This window comes from Trachemys scripta, chromosome 8, assembly GCF_013100865.1.
Source record: "Trachemys scripta elegans isolate TJP31775 chromosome 8, CAS_Tse_1.0, whole genome shotgun sequence".
Lineage (NCBI taxonomy): Eukaryota > Metazoa > Chordata > Testudines > Emydidae > Trachemys > Trachemys scripta.
In genome coordinates, this window is record NC_048305.1 from 98,466,149 (window position 1) to 98,484,358 (window position 18,210).

The window sequence follows — 18,210 nt, forward strand, 5'->3', positions numbered from 1 at the left end:
GCTTGTGTGGTTTAATCTGGTTGAAGAATCTTATTAGAATGTATTCAACTGTGACACCTTTGCAAAGACTAGCAAACTTGGCAACAACACTCACATCATAAAATTTTCAGAAGCACCTATGCCCATTTTCAAAAGTGCCTAAATCTCACTGAAAGTGAATGGAATTTAGGAGCGTAAGCACATAAGATTAATTGTGGAGAGAAGGTGGATGAGGTAATCTCTTTTATTGGACCAACTTTTGTTCATGAGAGAAACAAGCTTTCAAGCTTACACAGAGCAGTTCTTCAGGTCTGGTCTGTGTAAACTCTGTAAGCTCAAAAGCTTGTCTCACCAACAGAAGTTAGTCCAATAAAAGAGATTACCTCACCCACCTGGTGTCTGTGATATTCTGGGACCAACATAGCTAAAACACTACTGCATATAAGATTAATCGTAACATCCTCTCAATGAAACCCAAAAAAGCAAGGAAAATATCATGTTATGGGACACTTCTTAACAGTACCCTCGTGCTCACATCAACACATTTTCACTGACAGCACCAGACACTACACTCTTCTGCCTCCAAGTGAAAAGGAAGCCCATTACACACAACACATTAATCTCCCGCTCAGTACAACACAAAACCTTAATTACAATGTCAGCAAATATTCAACACTCACAGGTTAAGTGTGTGGTGTGTTTTTGGGGGGGAGAGATGAAATTATAGTTAAGGATTTGTATTACTGTAGTGTGTTTCATATTGGTTTCAGCACCTCATGTTCCAAAGGCAAGACTTTAGTGAAATGACAGCCACCTTTACTAAGGGCACCATTTGCCCTCAGTCCCATTAGAAACAACATGGCAGCCTCACTTTCACATAGCAGGGCATTAGTGAAATAACAGACATCTGTACTGAGGGCAGGAGTAACTTCAATGCAACTGGGTGTCTTAAGTCCCAGTGAAAGTCAGAGGAAATGGCAATCATTCTGAGTACTGGAAAATTATGAATGTATAGGTAAAGACCGGATAAAGTAATTGTTAATATCTTTGCTTAATTACAAGCACATTTCTCCAAATGTAGCCCGTGTATGAGATTTCAATAGTTTTAACTGGACAGTCCGAATGATATAAACCAGCCTTTAGTTAGAAAAGGGGTGAAAACAAATGTTCTCAAAAGTCTCATGTTTAAAAACGGATTAATTGAGAATCTCCAGAAACTTCAATTTTTCCTGTGCTGTAAAGTTTGAGGAAGATACATTGTATTCTTCACATAAACAAGAGGCTGAATACCGGCTTCAAGCAGAAAACTGAACCCAACCTAATACAGAGGTGCTGATACACCTTTTTACTACAGGCATTTCCACAAGGTTCAGTTTAGCACAGTTAGCAAACAGTACAAAACTGACGGTAACAAATACATAAACACTGGACAAACAGTTAAACCATACTGAAATTAACTACCATCTATTGTGTATTGCATATACAATCTTCAAGTACAATAGCTTTAGATCCATGCCAGCTGAAATGGGGTTTTTTTTTCCCCTTTCACAATGGCAGTCAAGAATTAATATACCTTATAATTCAGTTACTAGCCTTCCTGTATCTTTCTGCCTCAGTAACTCCATCTTTTCAAATCTCATATAAAAATAGCTTTCCCCATTGCCTATATACGTATTTTCACTCTCCCTTGCTTTTATTTCCACTCTAAAGCATGTTGGAATGCATTTTGTATGGAAAACCTGATATGAAATGCAGTTATATGAAACCTTATACGAAATGCAGCATCTGCTCTGATGCTATAAGAGCTTTTAAAAATGCCATTCTGCACAGGAAACACCTCGATACGGTCTCAAACAAGTCTGAGAAAGTGATGCATTTTAGGCACAACTCTTCTAAGGCAATTGCTTGTTCTCTTCTCAAAGGAATGCATATTACTTCTTGAGAGCCAGTATGGTCTGAATACAGAACTGGGAGCTAGAAGCTCCTCAATTCTACTCCTGGCTCTGTCATGGTCTCCTGTATGCCTTTGGGCATGTCATTTAGCTGCTGTCTCAGTTTCCCGATCTGTAAAATGAGTATAATATTATATCCCTCTAACTGATGCAGTCTAAGTGCCCCTCCCCTCCACATACTCCCCTTCCCTCGGTTCTCCACCTAGCATCCCACTGGGGCTAGAAGGTTTACATTCAATGCATCCTCTTGATGCATCAAGGCATTCCTTGATACATGAATGCATATGTCAGGAGAAGTATCCTAAGAGATCCTAGCCCCTCCAGAGGCTGGGTGATAGACTCTGGTTGCCCCCACCCCATCCTTGAAGGTAAAAGGATTAAATGCATAAAGCATATAGCTCTATTTACAACATTAATGTTATAAATGTAAACACAAGAGGTCAAAAAATGCAAAATTTAGCATTGTAGCAACAGTTACCATTTTGGATTATTAGACAAAATTGAAATTAAATTTAATGTATATAGTTGACAAAGATAATATTATTTGAGAATTTGAACCCTAGCATTTCTCGAGTTGTGTATTCAAATTTGCAATGGTTATTTTATATTAACAATTCCTTTTTCCTTTTTAAATTGAATTTGACTTTCTTACCTTCCTGGAGTTATCTGTTCCTAATTTACATTGGTTCAAATAATGGCATAGCTCAAACTCTCAAATTAAGTCATATTTCAACCATTATACATTTAAACTAAGAGAGGTTAGTCTAGAAATTATTTTGAAAGTAAGTTCTTCCATATATTTTGTTCAATAATCCACTGAATTCTGGGCTTCCCTCCAGAGAAATGGACAATTCCAGTTCACCTCCAAAATCAATTTTTAACTTCATTATGAACCACACTGCATCCTACAATTTCAAGACTTCACTTCATCAAATGAGTTCTGCAGTGCTTGTAGAATCTTGATATTTGCTCTGTTTGAACAGAACTGTGGAGGGACTGGTCCTGTGCAACCCCTTTATATTTATATTAGTTTTTCCTCAAGAAAATTCAAATGTGGTGATCCCCTTATATACATAACCCAGAAACTGTTTGTTCAGGTATTTTTTTCAAGTGACCAATCAGCAGGATATTAAAGGGCTAATCCTAGTTTAGTGCCCAGATTCATATGTTGTATCTATAATAAATTCTCTGTTTGCAAACCTCTCTAGTACTTGCAGGAATCTACCTGGACAGATCATTTCTCTTTGAAAGAATTAGTACAAATGCAGCCTTTTCTCAAATTGATGCTCCATCTCTATTTGGCAAGTATCAAAATCCATTTCTCTCCTATTCTGTGTTTCATTCTTATTTGGTCTATATCATAGATGGAAAGCATAAGACTGACTCCTGTCTCCGCTACTGATTTCCTTTAAAACCTCAAGGAGATCATTTGTCACTAGCCCTTTAGATACATCACCATTGAATTATTACCTCTCCATTGTTTGGTCCCCAATATTGTTCAAATCACTCAACAATGATTGTCACTCCACAGTCTGACTGTCAACATCAACTAAGTCTAAAAGACAGCCGAAGCTTTTCTCATGCAATTAAATCAAACTCTTATTTCAAATGTACAGAGATATATTTTGCATTCAAATCTTCAAAGATCCAACAAGTACCTTCACAAACACTATGAACACATGACATGTACTTGGAGAAAGTTCATTTTTTCCTCGCTTTACACCCATACAGCATGTGTTATTTAACTGATTCATTTACTCAAATCAGAATAGTATATTCAACTCTCTAACCCCAGATTTTCAATTAATTACATTTGAAGTTTATTTAAAAGTAATAACCTCTGTATAAAGAAGAGCAACTATCCATTATTTTTAACTAATGCCACACTGAATTGATCTGTGCATAACTCATTTCTGTAGGCAATTCATATATAAAAAATTTATACATAATACATTTATAGTTTAATTCTGAGGCAGTTTTCATTGGCAGTGGCAAACACAATAAATTCCTTTGGACCCAATCCCTCTTATCTTTATATTGTACTAGACTAAACATATATATTTACTCTAAGTATTACCTCATTATATCTGTTGCTGGGGATTTTGATGCTGGTTTTTCTCACTTCCATATCAACCACTAAACCTTGGACCACTGGCAACGTATACTGGTAATTTCTGAAGTCCTTGTGTTTTAGAGGAACAAAGAAGTGAAACAACGTAGTCATTAGTGACACAGGGTAGTTCTCCTTTCAGAAAGAGACCAAGGTACAGAACTATTAAATAGAAGTATAATGCATAAAATTTAATATTCTCCTGACTCATGTACCATTACTTTAGATAGGAAAATTTGATCTTTCTCTGCATTGTGCTAAATTAGACAGAGACTTCAGTTTCACCGGGAGTGAGAGTAAGGCATGTACCAAATGGAGAATTCTCTACACTTAAGAATTAACAAGTTAGCTCCAGCTAGAACTTTCTATAATCACAGAATTATGACTAAATTTTTGAAGAGTGGTCTGAGCAGCAAAATTTAGATCCAGATCCAAAAATTCACAGTGGTTCAAGACCCAGAGTTTTGATTTGGGCACATCATTAATATTTATTGCATCATCAAAAGTTGCTGTCTGATATCTAGATTAGACAATAGGCCACCACCCAAATACCACAATAACAGTATTTCCTTATCATACTGTTTTGAAAGTTAGTTACTATACACATAAATTAAGATAATCTTATAGTACAACATTCCCTTCCATATATACAGACAGAACAAACAAACAAACAAAAACCCCACTCATCACTTACTGCAAGAAGATTCATAATTGTGTGTCCAGTCTCCCCAAACAATGGCTTACGAAATCTGACGCTGAAAAGTGGGCATGGATAAACTAGGAAAATTAAAAAAATGAGTAATCAGATTCAGATTCTCCTATTTAAAGGTTATGCAAAAACCAGACTGAATCTAAGCCTCTTCATATAGGAAAATTTCAATAGGACAAAGTACATTTCTGACATGCCAATGGCAGCAAAATATCTGCATTCCCTAGCATACTTATCCATATCTATAAAATGTTATCTATGATACAACTCAACATGCACAGGGATGTGCTTGGTCATGTAACATTATGTTGCAGCAGATTTATGAGGAAAAATGAACTGAATATAAATTATGCCAAGATTTTTTTAATAATAATGTTTTAATAATCACCAAACTTCATCATTTTACATTAAATTCTGCCACTTGCTTCCTATAATAAGTCAATAATATATATTTTTATTAGGGTTGTAGATTAATCGCAGTTAACTCACGCAATTAACTAAACAAAAATTAATCGTGATTAAAAAAATTTATCGCAATTATTCGCAGTTTTAATCGCACTGTTAAACAATAGAATACCAACTGAAATGTATTAAATATTTTTGGATGTTTTCTACATTTTCAAATATCTTGATTTCAGTTACAACACAGAATACAAAGCGTACAGTGCTCATTTTATATTGTTCTTATAACAAATATTTGCACTGTAAAATGATAAACAAAAGAAATATATTTTTCAATTCACCTCAGACAAGTACTGTAGTGCAATCACTTTACTTAAAAATGTAGATTTTTTTTTTGGTTACATAACTGCACTCAAAAACAAAACAGTGTAAAACTTTAGAGCCGAGAAGTCCACTCACTCCTACTTCTTGTTCAGCCAATCTCTAAGAGAAACAAGTTTGTTTGCATTTATGGGAGATATGCTGCCCGCTTCTTATTTACGTCACCTGAAAGTGAGAACAGCTGTTTGCATGACACTTTTGTAGCCAGCATTGCAAGGTATTTACAAGTCAGATATGCTAAACAGTCATATACCCCTTCATTAAAAATTAATTAAAAAATAATTAAAATAAGAGAATAAGATTTATATATACAGAGATATACCTATCTCATAGAACTGAAAGGGACCTTGAAAGGTCATCAAGTCCAGCACCCTGCCTTCTCTAGCAGGACCAAGTACTGATTTTTTGCCCCAGATCCCTAAGTGGCCCACTCAAGGATTGAACTCACTACCCTGGGTTTAGCAGGCCAATGCTCGGGCCACCATTATTATTACAAAAATAATACATTAAATAATTTGTGACTGAACTCCTTGGGGGAGAATTGTACGTCTCCTGCTCTGTTTTACCCGCAGTCTGCCATATATTTCATGTTAGAGCAGTCTTGGATGATGACCCAGCACATTTTAAGAACACTTTCACTGCAGATATGACAAAACGCAAAGAAGGTACCAATGTGAGATTTCTAAAGATAGCTACAGTATTCGACCCAAGGTTTAAGAATCTGAAGTGCCTTCCAAAATACGAGAGGGACGAGGTGTGGAACAAGCTTTCAGAAGTCTTAAAAGAGCAACACCCGACGCGGAAACTACAGAACACGAACCACCAAAAAAGAAAATCATCCTTTTTCTGGTGGCATCTGACTCAGATGATGAAAATGAACATGCGTCGGGCCGCACTGCTTTGGATCGTTATTGAGCAGAACTCATCTCAGCATGGACACATGTCCTCTGGAACAGTGGTTGAAGCATGAAGGAACATCTGAATCTTCAGCAAATCAGGCACATAAATACCTTGTGATGCCGGCTACAACAGTGCCATGCAAACGCCTGTTCTCACTTTCAGGTGACATTGTAAACAAGAAATGGGCAGCATTATCTGTAAACAAACTTGTTTGTCTTAGCAGTTGGCTGAACAAGAAGTAGGACTGAGTGGACTTGTCGGCTCTAAAGATTTACATTGTTTTGTTTTTGAATGTTTTTTTTTTTTTTTACATAATTCTAAATTTGTAAGTTCAACTTTCATGATAAAGAAATTGCACTACAGTACTTGCATTAGGTGAATTGAAAAACACAATTTCTTTTGTTTTTTACAGTGTAAATATATCTAATAAAAAATAAATATAAAGTGAGCACTGTACGCTTTGTATTCTGTGTTGTAACTGAAATCAATATATTTGAAAATGTAGAAAACATCCAAAAATATTTAAATAAATGGTATTCTATTATTGTTTAACAGTGCAATTAATCACGATTAATTTTTTTAATTGCTTGACAGTCCTAATTTTTATGTGATATGAAAAGTTTGATCTACAAAGCCTGTGAAAATTTCCTGTGGATGTTTCCTGACTTTCAGTGACACTGATTTAAATTTTATTATCATTGTTTGGCAAACCTGTGAAATATATTTTACTAATGCTATGGAAAGAATTACAGTGCTGGTGCACAAAGAAGAATCTAAAATGTATTTTTCACAGCAAGTCAGCTTTAAACAGACCTACCAACCAGGCAGCAGATGAATCATGCAGAAAACCCTTAGCTTTTCCTGGAGCCAATTAGGAGTTAACATGACTTCTTTTAGATCCAAATACGGACAGTGCCATTCTGGGAATATTTTATGCCAGTTTTAGAATTTGTCCAGCTAAAGAACTCTCTGTAGCTTGCTGTCATCAGCTGGTATTGCCTTTTTATAAAGTACTGTAAGTTAGTTTCACCTGCACATATATTACCATTTTCTAGATGAGCATGGTTGAGAAACCTAAAAACTAAAGAGGAGCCTCTATTTCACTAAGAGTGGAATAAATTTCAAGGTATCAAAAGCAGCTTTTGTACTGTTCTTCTATTTTAGGTCACAGGTTGTGTTACCAGGACCTCAGTTAATTGTTAGTTTTAATTGCATCTAAAAAGTTTTAGGTCATAAGACTGACTTAGTAAGGTATCTGTCTACAGGCACAGTCATTGGGGTTGTGGTTAGTGGGGCACATTCCCCAGAATCACTATTCCTGTATATCTGATGTACACAACTCCATAACAGCTCTCAGAAATGTCACCCAAGCACAGACACGGGTTACTACAGTTAAGAGAACACATGCGACTTACGTCTGTATTCAGCTCCAAGTCTCAGCATCAGTCGGATGGGGAACACTTTAGCCCAAGGAGTCTCCCATTTCTGAACAAGAATTCCAAACAAGTAGGGCGGAGTTGGGAGCACCAGGTCCTGCAGTGACTGATATGTAGACGTCACATATAAAAATCCACCATGTTCCTTACTGCCAAGAAAACTCTGGCTGAAAAAGGAGTGTCCCAAGCTGCCCACGACATTACCTAGAAACCATGAAGTTCATTATTTTATTGCACTAAAGTCTGCACCAAAAAATTCACTAACTTGTTTTAAAAGAGAAAAATAAGATTAAACACACACTTTTCTTCCTGGAATTACATCCTTAGTTAATTCCCATTAGTCACATTACAGAATGAAAATACTTGCTACCCAAGAATGTTCAAGTTACCCCTTATTCTACAGTATCTTTGTGCTGAAATTTCCACCTCAGACTACAGATGCATCAAAACATATTGGGGAGGCAACAGATTTGTTCAACCATTGCAAATTATGTCAGTCCTTGAAACCAAGTTTAGAAAAGTTTTACACATTCAATAAGCGATTCCCACATCATGTCAAGCTTCGTGATCTGCTGCATCAGTGGTGTCCCTCATTTTGGGTTTCCCAAGAATCTTAGAGGTCAGTGTGATATAACTAGGTCTTAAAGCTTAAAAACTTAGGGCTTGTCTATACTTAAAATGCTAGAGCGGCGTAGCTGTAGCACTTCACTGTAGACACTATCTACGCCAATGGGAAGGATTCTCCCTTCAGCGTAGGTAATCCACCTCCCCAAGAGGCAGTAGGTAGGCCGCCAGAAGAATTCTTCTGTTGACCTAGTGCTGTCTACATAGGGATTTAGGTCAGTTTAACTATGCCACTAAGGGGTGTGGATTTTTCACACCGCTGATCGATGTAGTTAAATCAACCTAATTCTCTAGTGTAGACGAGGCCTTAGAAAAATAAAACCAATTCTGCTTCACTTAATATCCACTTGTGACATGAGCACCATGAGTCTTGAAACGTTTATGAGGCCAGATCTGTAGAAGCACATACACAAAAGAGTGCGCACATTCATTTCTGTACTTGCCTGATATTTAGGTCCATGCATGTGTGTAAATCAGGGATTATGCACGCAGCTACACAGGCACCAACACCCTTACTCACAATTTGTATATGCACATCAGGGGATAGATTACATGTTTACTATGCTATCTAGTCATACTTAGAGAAAAAGACTGTTACTTTGATATGCACCTCGAGTATGAATGGAGCTTGCTTTCAGTTTTGTTATTGAGGTGCAATTCAAGAGGCGTATTACACTGAGATTAGGGATCCACTGAAAGTTTGGTTTCCACAGTGCCTCAAGCTATGAAAACCCCTAACAGAAAACCTGTTTTCAGTGCTTTCATGACCTTACATGGACTCTCCAATGCAGAAACTGGACACGTTGATTTAATTAATCAAGTCCTCAGAAGCTGCTACTTGTAAGAGGAAGAGAGTTTTGCGGCAAAACAGCACAAATACACTTGGCCAAATCAGTAATGTCTATTTTTTTTAAATTTTACACAAACGGATACAGTACCCACATAAACATTCTGAAGATCTGGGTCAGTTGAAGAATTACACAAGAGAGTGTTTAGTATATTTTATGTAAATTGCAGCTGAGACTGATACAGAAGAAATATCACTAATTCTAAATCAAAATTCTATTCTTTGATCCTAATAAGGAAAATGTGTCTGATGGAATCATCTTATGAACTAAAGTTGATTAGATAATTAAGAAAACATTTAACAAAATATTAGTATCCACCAATCAAGAGATGCATCCTGGTCATTCATTTTGGCAAACACAAAATCCCCCCCCCCCTTTTTCTAAACAGAGTAAGAGGATGCAAGTGTTGAGGAAAGGTGCCAGCAGGCCCTAAGACTGACTTTTATCTACAAAACAGGTACAGCAAGGATTGTGAAAGCACAAGGAAATGTTTCCACATGTGCTTCAACTCCATTGATGAGGGTGACCACCACCCGAGGGGAGAGAAGTTCAGTCTCCCTGGCTCATTTTATCCTTGGCCCCTCTGTTGTAAGAATATAACTACCTATGCAACATTTAAACAAAGCTTTGATTAAAACATCAAGTAGTAACATGCACAGCTCGTGTACACAAAATACATTAATGTGCTTCCCTTTATTGAAGGGCACAACAAGGCTTAAATAATGTATAGAGACATCTGATAACATTTCTCATTCTTATCGAATGTCAGAATTTGTGTTTTATTAGGATTTACAAAGGCAGCACGTGCTGCTCTTGAGGAGGGGTGATCAGTAACTTCATGAAGGGGACTGTGGTCTGGCCTTCATGCCATCTCTGGAGACCCACGAGGAATCTTGGCACCAATCCCTTTGGTCTGGAGCAGTGGTTCTCAACCTATTTACCATTGTGGGCTGCATATGAAACTCTCTGTATGTTATGCGGGCCACATCTACATGATATATTACCAGAACGGCCCTGAGGATGTCACATGGGCTGCTGCTGTCTGCTGATTGGTCCACAGGCTGAGAACCACTGGTCTGGAGACATCCATGCAGAAGGCCAGCTCTTCTGCAACAATTCCAGGGCTTCCTTTATTCCAGTAGCATGGTTGACTTGATAGGTGTGTTATTGCTGGTTGTCCTCCTCCATTTGTACATTCCCTCCCCTCTTAGAGAGGAACAGAGAGTGTCAAGGGGAAGTTAACTGCCATCTAAAAAGCAATAGCTGCTGCTGAATTTTCTTCACAACTGTCAGCAGGTCTGCTAAGAGAGATCGCTGGGTAGGCATTGATCTCTGTCTCCGCACTTCTACTACAGTGTATAGCCGTCCGTGCCTCTGAAGCCCACTGTCCCCTAGTTGACTACTGTTAATTTAAGGCAACATTCATGTTCATTTTAAAGCAGTTACTAATGTTTTGCTCCATGCCACACAGCTGAGAGGAACACTGGGTCTTAAGTTAGTAACATTTCTGAGTCACATCGAAGTAGCTGTATCAGCACTCTGAACTGTAGATGTGGCAGCCAGTTACAAGGCTTCTTGATTTTGTTATGAAACAGCCTAAAGCCATTTTCAAATGACTACAAATTACAGTGTGTTAAAAATAGATAAAGCTACTACAATTTTATCTGGCAAAGGAAGGGTTAACCAACAGCAGTTTGGAGGAAGTCCCTGGATCAACTCACTTCCGAAGGCTCCAAGTCACACTGATTCTCTCTGAAGCCAGGGCTGCACATGGTTCTGCTCCAAGAGTCTCACCTGAGGGCGACACAAGATGTTCCTCTCTTGCCCTCATCGACCAAGGGCACTGTCTCTGCAGCTCTCCCAGACCAGCACAATCATCATATGTTCCTTTTTCTATAGGTCCCTAAGAGTTAGGAATTCTAGCTAATTAGTAGGGCATGTTTGTAAACAGAAGCCTCATCTCACTGCCTCCTGCAGCTAAGTAGAGGAATCCTAACTCTTTGCATATGAAATGACAATCTGTTGCTGCTGATGGCAATGTTTCCATGGGATAGGACTCATGAACAACCAAGAAGTGTTCAGTCCTTGGTATATCCCCATATCGATCCATTTGGAATTCTGGAGGGGGAAGGCAGAAAGGCAAACCCACCTCAATACAACTCTTGCTTTTTTCAGTCTGATTTAACCTTTTTTGGACCAATATTCAGAAACTGTGAACATTGTTATTAATGTTGCTTTACTGCTCTCTTTTTTAACACTGGGCCTAATCCTGCAAGGGGCTGAGGACTCATTTCCCCAAAAAGCCAATTCAAATTGAAGGCACTCAGTATCTCACAGGAGTCACTCAGTAGGATCTGATTCTATGATCACATCTTCAAGTTAAATTTGAGTTTTACACACACACACACACACACACACACACACACACACACACACACACACACGTGCGCAGATGTGTTAGAAATCTACACTGTCAAATTATTGCAAATTCTATCGTCTAGAAACTTTCACCCCATTTAAAAAAGAACTCTCAAAGGTTAAAAATTAAAAACACTCTAACCAGTTAAGCATGTTGTGACAAACTGTACCCCTGTATTTACCTCTCGTACACTATTGTAATAATCTTTGTACAAAGTATGCCTTGTGAGGTATCATTTGAAAACTCACAATTTGCTGGTCATTATTGTCCTGGTAAAATGTGTGTAGCAACAATGTATGCAAACTTATACAATTCCACTGTATGGTGTTACTAAGGGCTTGTCTTCACTACCAGGGAGATGCTGCTGCAATCGATGCAGCAGGTGTCGATTTAGCGGGTCTAGTGAAGACCTACTAAATCGACGGCAGAGCACTCTTGTTCGACTCCAGTACTCCAACTCCCCAAGAAGAGTAAGGGTAAGTTGACAGGAAAGCGTCTCCGTTGACGCAGCACAGTGAAGACACCACGGTATGTCAACCTAAGCTACGTTGACTTCAATTACGTTATTCACCTAGCTGGAGTAGCATAACTTAGTTTGATTTACCCAGCTAGTGTAGACAAGGCCTTAAACATCTTCCAAGTCTGGGGAGTGGCCAAACCAGTTCTTCAGAGACAAAGGCACAGGCTTATGCCTCAGCCAGGTCTAAACAAGGTCAATGGGCCATTACCTGCTACGTGGCTATTCATTGGCAGGAAAAGGGGCATGGGTATAAAATCTACATTTTTAGCAAAGCAGCAGCATGGGGTTCCCATCCACACAGTCTCCCAGGCGCCATGCTCCCTGCTGGAAATGCCTCTTAGAGGACAGGACTATAAATAGACAGGGCAGACACCCCAATGGACCCCGCGCCCACCCCCTCCTCTCTCTGTTGATTCACTGCACCAGAAGGAACAAAGGAAGCAGCAGATGGGGGCTCTAGTGCACCAATCATGTGTCTAGGTGCCAAGTTTAAATAGTGAATGAAAATTATGAAAAATAAATGCCCATGAAAGAGCTTTCTCTTTCCTCTGAAACAGCTTTCAAGTATGTGTCTTGGCTCTCTGCCTATTTCCAAATCACGGAAAACATCTCTTCTTTCTTGCCTATCTTTTCTCCTCTAGTATTATTCAAATAAATGTTATGAGCCCAATGCAAAAATGATGGGTGAAGTTCTTCAGTCAGATTACATTATCATAATAATATCTTCTAGCCTTAAAATATACGAGTCTTTGAATTATTTTAAGTGTAACTATTTAATTCTATACATCTCCCTCATGTACTGTTTGTACAAAAGACAACAGGAAAATAAAGCTATATACTATTGTACAGTTCTGTGACGTGGATTACTGTCCAACAGAGATAATGAAGAGACCAAACATTTCCATTTGTGACTGAAGCCAAGTATTGAATCAGAAGTGAAAGGCACCAGCCTTCTGAAGGCAACAGCTCGAGGGATGCATTCTTTGGCTGCCTTCAGGACAATTTTCATCCCAACCCAAATTGAAAGTCAGGTTATAAACCCAGCAACAGTGGAAACTACAACTCAATTATCCAATACCCTGTTACCATAAACCACAGCCAGATCCTATTATTTACTTTGCACACAACACGTAGTTATTTCAGAAGCTTCTAGCCAAAATGCAATTGTAAATAAAGGAACCTCAACTAGGCTATCCTTCTCAAAAGCATATAATTTAACTTAGACTATGTTAGAACTTCCTTGTAAAGAGAAACAAATCTCGAGTAGTTCCAAAATACAGAGAAAGGTGCCTTTGCTAGTAGTTGCCGCATGCATGTGATGTAATAAGATTAATATTATTTATAAATTGCCATAGGTGTGCATGATGCATCTAAAGCAGCTTTGCAGAAGTTCAATACCAACTAAGTACTGTTATACTGGATTACCCTTGACCTTAAATCCCAAGCAGCTCTATAGATTTCTTTAAAAAAAAATCATCACACACCAGTCCATTGGTGTGACTTTCCTCCTGAGGGCCTATTCCGACTGTCTTTAGTTCTTCACTTTAGGTCTTTTTCGCTTAATGAGCAACAAATTTTGTATATTTATTAGACAATACTTTTTGACCTCATCAGTTAAATTAGTTCATACCAGGAAAGGGGAGGGAAAGGACCACCATGTTTCTTCATTACTTGCTTTAAACAACTTTCCAGTTTCAGCTATTTCCATATTTTAACTGAGGACAGACTGGCTTCTAACTCAAGTTCTCTACCTTGTTATTTACAAACAGATTTTTAGGTGCTAGTATATTCTCATGTACCCTTATCCTTATTACATACAAAATGAGACATCCCTACTTAGTGCTCAATGAAACCATATGGGTGGAGCTTTTTAAAATTACTGATGTCTTCCATATCATTTGATGAATTCCATGTCAGAGAATTGGTCCCAGTATCATTTCTTAATATGTTAATATGCAATTAAGTGGAGTGGGAGCTGCCTCTGTTGTACAGTCAGCCCTCGTTTCATCATGAACAGTAATCACCATCAAGGACTGCCTAAGATTAAATGCCAATCCATAAAGGTGGAAATGTGTGCAACTTAATCCTGCAGCAATAGAACTGAATCAATAATACTTGGGGGAAATCAGGCCAGTTGAATTTCTACAAAAAATTTCATACTCTCTGCTTGAAAATGTAAGACACAAACCAGACAGCATGGTAGTGAGGGCCAAATACATACACAGGAGAGAACCACATATCTAACACTTTGGTGCAACATGCTTTAGAAAATGCCAAGTTTGAGAAAACAAATATAAAGCTGAACACACTAGATTTTTTCTGTGCCTCATCTCTTCTTCATGCCATGGTGTGGCCCTCTTCCCTAGGTTTTGTGTCTGTGCCTAAATAATGTATGTTTTGCATTCATCTCTGTGCATTACAGTCTGGAAGTGAAGGTATATGAAACCTCTCTCATTTATCCAAGTTTTATATGTACATCTTTATATATGAACTTTGTATTTGGCTTCTATGTTGCTCCTCTTAATGCTTCATGCTCATTTAATGAAAAATGTAATAAAAATTAAACAAAATCTTAGGCAAACCTATAATGTCTTTCGGCAGTGGAACTAAATCACCTGTTCCCACATTTACATTAGTCAATATTAAAATGGAAGTACTTATTATATTCCATCAAAAGATAAGCTAGTGTAATGAGGCATATCGAGCAGCTTTCAATTAGCATGCCTGGCTACTTCAAAGAAGCCAGTGACATGGACAAAGTTCTCATTTCTCAACTTACTGGACTTCCTGCTGGGCTTATATCCAACACAAAGACATCATCATGGGATTACTACTACAACAGAAAACCATTAGCCTACCATTTCAAAACAAGAAAAGCAACACCTCAGCAGGGAGCTTGACAACAAACAAAGCCTTTAGGGGCCAGAGGGGAAACAAAATGATGGGGAGGAGAGAGGGAGCCCTGCATTTTAAAATGTATTTTCTATGCATACAATCCATACTGGAACCCTGTATCTTTTCTTCAAAATATCAGCAGTTTTGCAATTAAAAACTCTTTATACACCTAACAGACCCCAGCTTTACAGTGAATTGATAATGCTTTATGAAGAAAATCATTGCAGTTTCAAAGCAGAAACTTCAAACTAGCGTCAACACTGCACTAAATGTGGTTTTATGCAACTTTACCCTATATATAATATATATATATATTGAAGAAAGTTTGCTGCAGAAGGTAAATAGGGAGGAACGTAACCATACTGGTTATCAATATAGTATCTTGAACGGCTAGGATACAGAAATTGGTTACTTAGTTTTTGTCACTGAAAATATGTGATAATTATTTTTGCTAGATTTAGGTAAGTAACAAGAGATGTGCACAAACCTTTGGTGAATTTTCAGGAAACAAAATTAAATATACGTGCTAGCTGTTATATATATATAAAAACAACATTTAAGATTTTTACTTCCATGAAGGTGGAGTTGAAAAGTGAATAACTGAGATGGAACAGCTAGCACGTATATTTAATTTTGTTTCCTGAAAATTCACCAAAGGTTTGTGCACAGCTCTTGTTACTTACCTAAATCTAGCAAAAATAATTATCACATATTTTCAGTGACAAAAACTAAGTAACCAATTTCTGTATCCTAGCCGTTCAAGATACTATATTGATAACCAGTATGGTTACGTTCCTCCCTATTTACCTTCTGCAGCAAACTTTCTTCAAAATACAGAAAATTACTTCTGTTCCCTGGCTGCAACACCAATTCAAATACATATATTATAATCAAGAAATAAAATTGCTAGGCAGGCTTTCAAGCAGTCTCTAATTTCTATAATAAATTCTCATTCACTGCAAATCCACTCTCACAGACTGATAAACATGAGGGGTGCAGCACCTCTGATAAAATGGGCAAAATTGGAAGCTTAGACATGTCTGTAATAACCAGCATGCTTGTTAACAACACCCAAGAAATTACAGTCACACAGGAGAAATTCTCATGGCACCTCACTATTTTTTCTTCTTGGTGAGTAGAGAGGAAAGCAGCCAGAGGAAAGTTAAGACTGCAAGTATCCTATATTTATGAGTGCATATTTTATTTCTCTCATAGGTACATAACTTTGGGAGAGGAAAGGATGGATATGTAAAGAATGCATTATATGCTACTGTGGGAATTTATCCTGCATGCCATGATTTATTAAAGCCTGAGTGAGAATCATTTTTATATCATACAGCTACTCAAGATACAATTTGTTTCTACTACAAGTCTGAAATATAGCAATAAGTATTTTCAAAACTACCTCCAAAACTGGGAACTCTAAGTGCTGGAGTTTGGTTTCTGATTAAAAATGGTAAAACTAGCACTACCTCTCTCTTAGCACTGCGATGTAGTACATCAAATTACTACCAGTAGAGTGCTAAAAATAGGTCTCAGAATACATGATGTAGAAGTTATAAATTATGTATCTCGGTAGCGTAATTGTACACCATAGCACTGCAATATACACATCATCATAGTTAGAAGACAACAACGTTTCTGCATTGTTGGTTAAGTCAGATTTGGAAATTATTTATTCCCACCATATCTGAAACCAGTAAGGCCATGTGACAATGGTGCATTTTGTTTCAAGCACCTTCACTGGACAAGCTGGCCTTTGCTGTAAAAAGACAGATATTTTGAGACCCTCTTTTTCATTATCTCACTTAATAGTTGGATTCAATCGGTGATTCAAAGAGAGCTTTGGATGATTATTTACAATACTTATAATACAGAACATGCAATAGATGATCTGTACATTTATATGAATTTTTAATATAAATCCCTGTGTGCAATACGATTTCTCCTCTAGAGGACTAACCTGGAGTACAAAATAAATTAACATATCTAGATATTTTATACCATCATTTTTTTTCTTTATGACCAATGATTTTTGGATACTTGTGAGTGGCAATTGTTAAAGTGACAGCCCATTTGTCCAGTAATATCTAAATTGGGTACAAAAAACTATGTTAATACAACTTTATGGTTGGGATTTTATACGCATCAAAGACAGGAAATTCTGGTATGATTCCTACAGCAACTGCAATACATCCATGCCTTACATATATACATAACATTACTTTATGACGTCAATTTTTATGCTGTAATGTGGCCAACTTACAATTACTATAGGAAATCATAATTTTGAATTACCTAATTTTAGTGCATTTACCATAACCACAATGCTTCATTAATGATTTCTTGCATTTTATTTCCATGTGTTAAAAACATCTGATTGCAAACTGAAATTATTACTATATTATTTGTATTACTGTAGTGCCCAAGAGCCCTAGTCTGGAGCCCACTGTGCTAGGCACTGTAAAAACTAGAGCTACCAACTCCAAATTTATGTAACCCTTGCTCAAATTCTGAGGACAGCACCTGGCATACCAGACCAGGCACCAGATAAATGCATGGAAGAATCCCTCTTTACAGATTGCAGAGAGATTTTATGGCGACTACTCCAGCCCTAATGCTGTAGTAGCACATGATGGACTTTTATTCACCTTACTCCCTCTCATGTGTGCATGCCTGGCTCAGCAGTAGTTCCCCTGCCCTCCCCTACACACTTTCACACTTTGAGAACTTAGTAAGGGCTGAAAATAATTTTACCTTAGAGAGTCACTTTTGAGCTGAAAAAACAAACAAGAAAAAATCCTAGCCAAATATAATTTTTTGAAAATTACAGACAGCTGGCAAAAGGGGCTTACAAGGAAAGCACTTCCCCTTCAATATAATTGTTGCTACTGCAATGCTACCCTCTTCTCCAATTAGAGCATAGATACTTTGTTTTATTTCCTGCACTCCCATTTGCCTTAGTGACTATCATAGTAATACTGAATACTAATAACTGAAGTGAACTCAGATCACTACCAACTTTGATCAGTACG

General features: G+C 37.5%; 1 protein-coding gene across 2 annotated transcripts in view; it reads right to left on the bottom strand.

The window, feature by feature from the left end:
• The window catches only part of ZFYVE9 (zinc finger FYVE-type containing 9), a 99,669-nt gene that overhangs the window by 10,367 nt on the left and 71,092 nt on the right, over positions 1 to 18,210 (bottom strand). For both annotated transcript variants that reach the window (XM_034779658.1, XM_034779656.1), the window contains exons 11-13: positions 7,849 to 8,073; positions 4,736 to 4,818; positions 4,009 to 4,113 (exon numbers count right to left, since the gene is read on the bottom strand). In XM_034779658.1, coding sequence (XP_034635549.1) covers positions 4,009 to 4,113; positions 4,736 to 4,818; positions 7,849 to 8,073 — 413 coding nt within the window. The remainder of the gene's footprint in view (positions 1 to 4,008; positions 4,114 to 4,735; positions 4,819 to 7,848; positions 8,074 to 18,210) is intronic.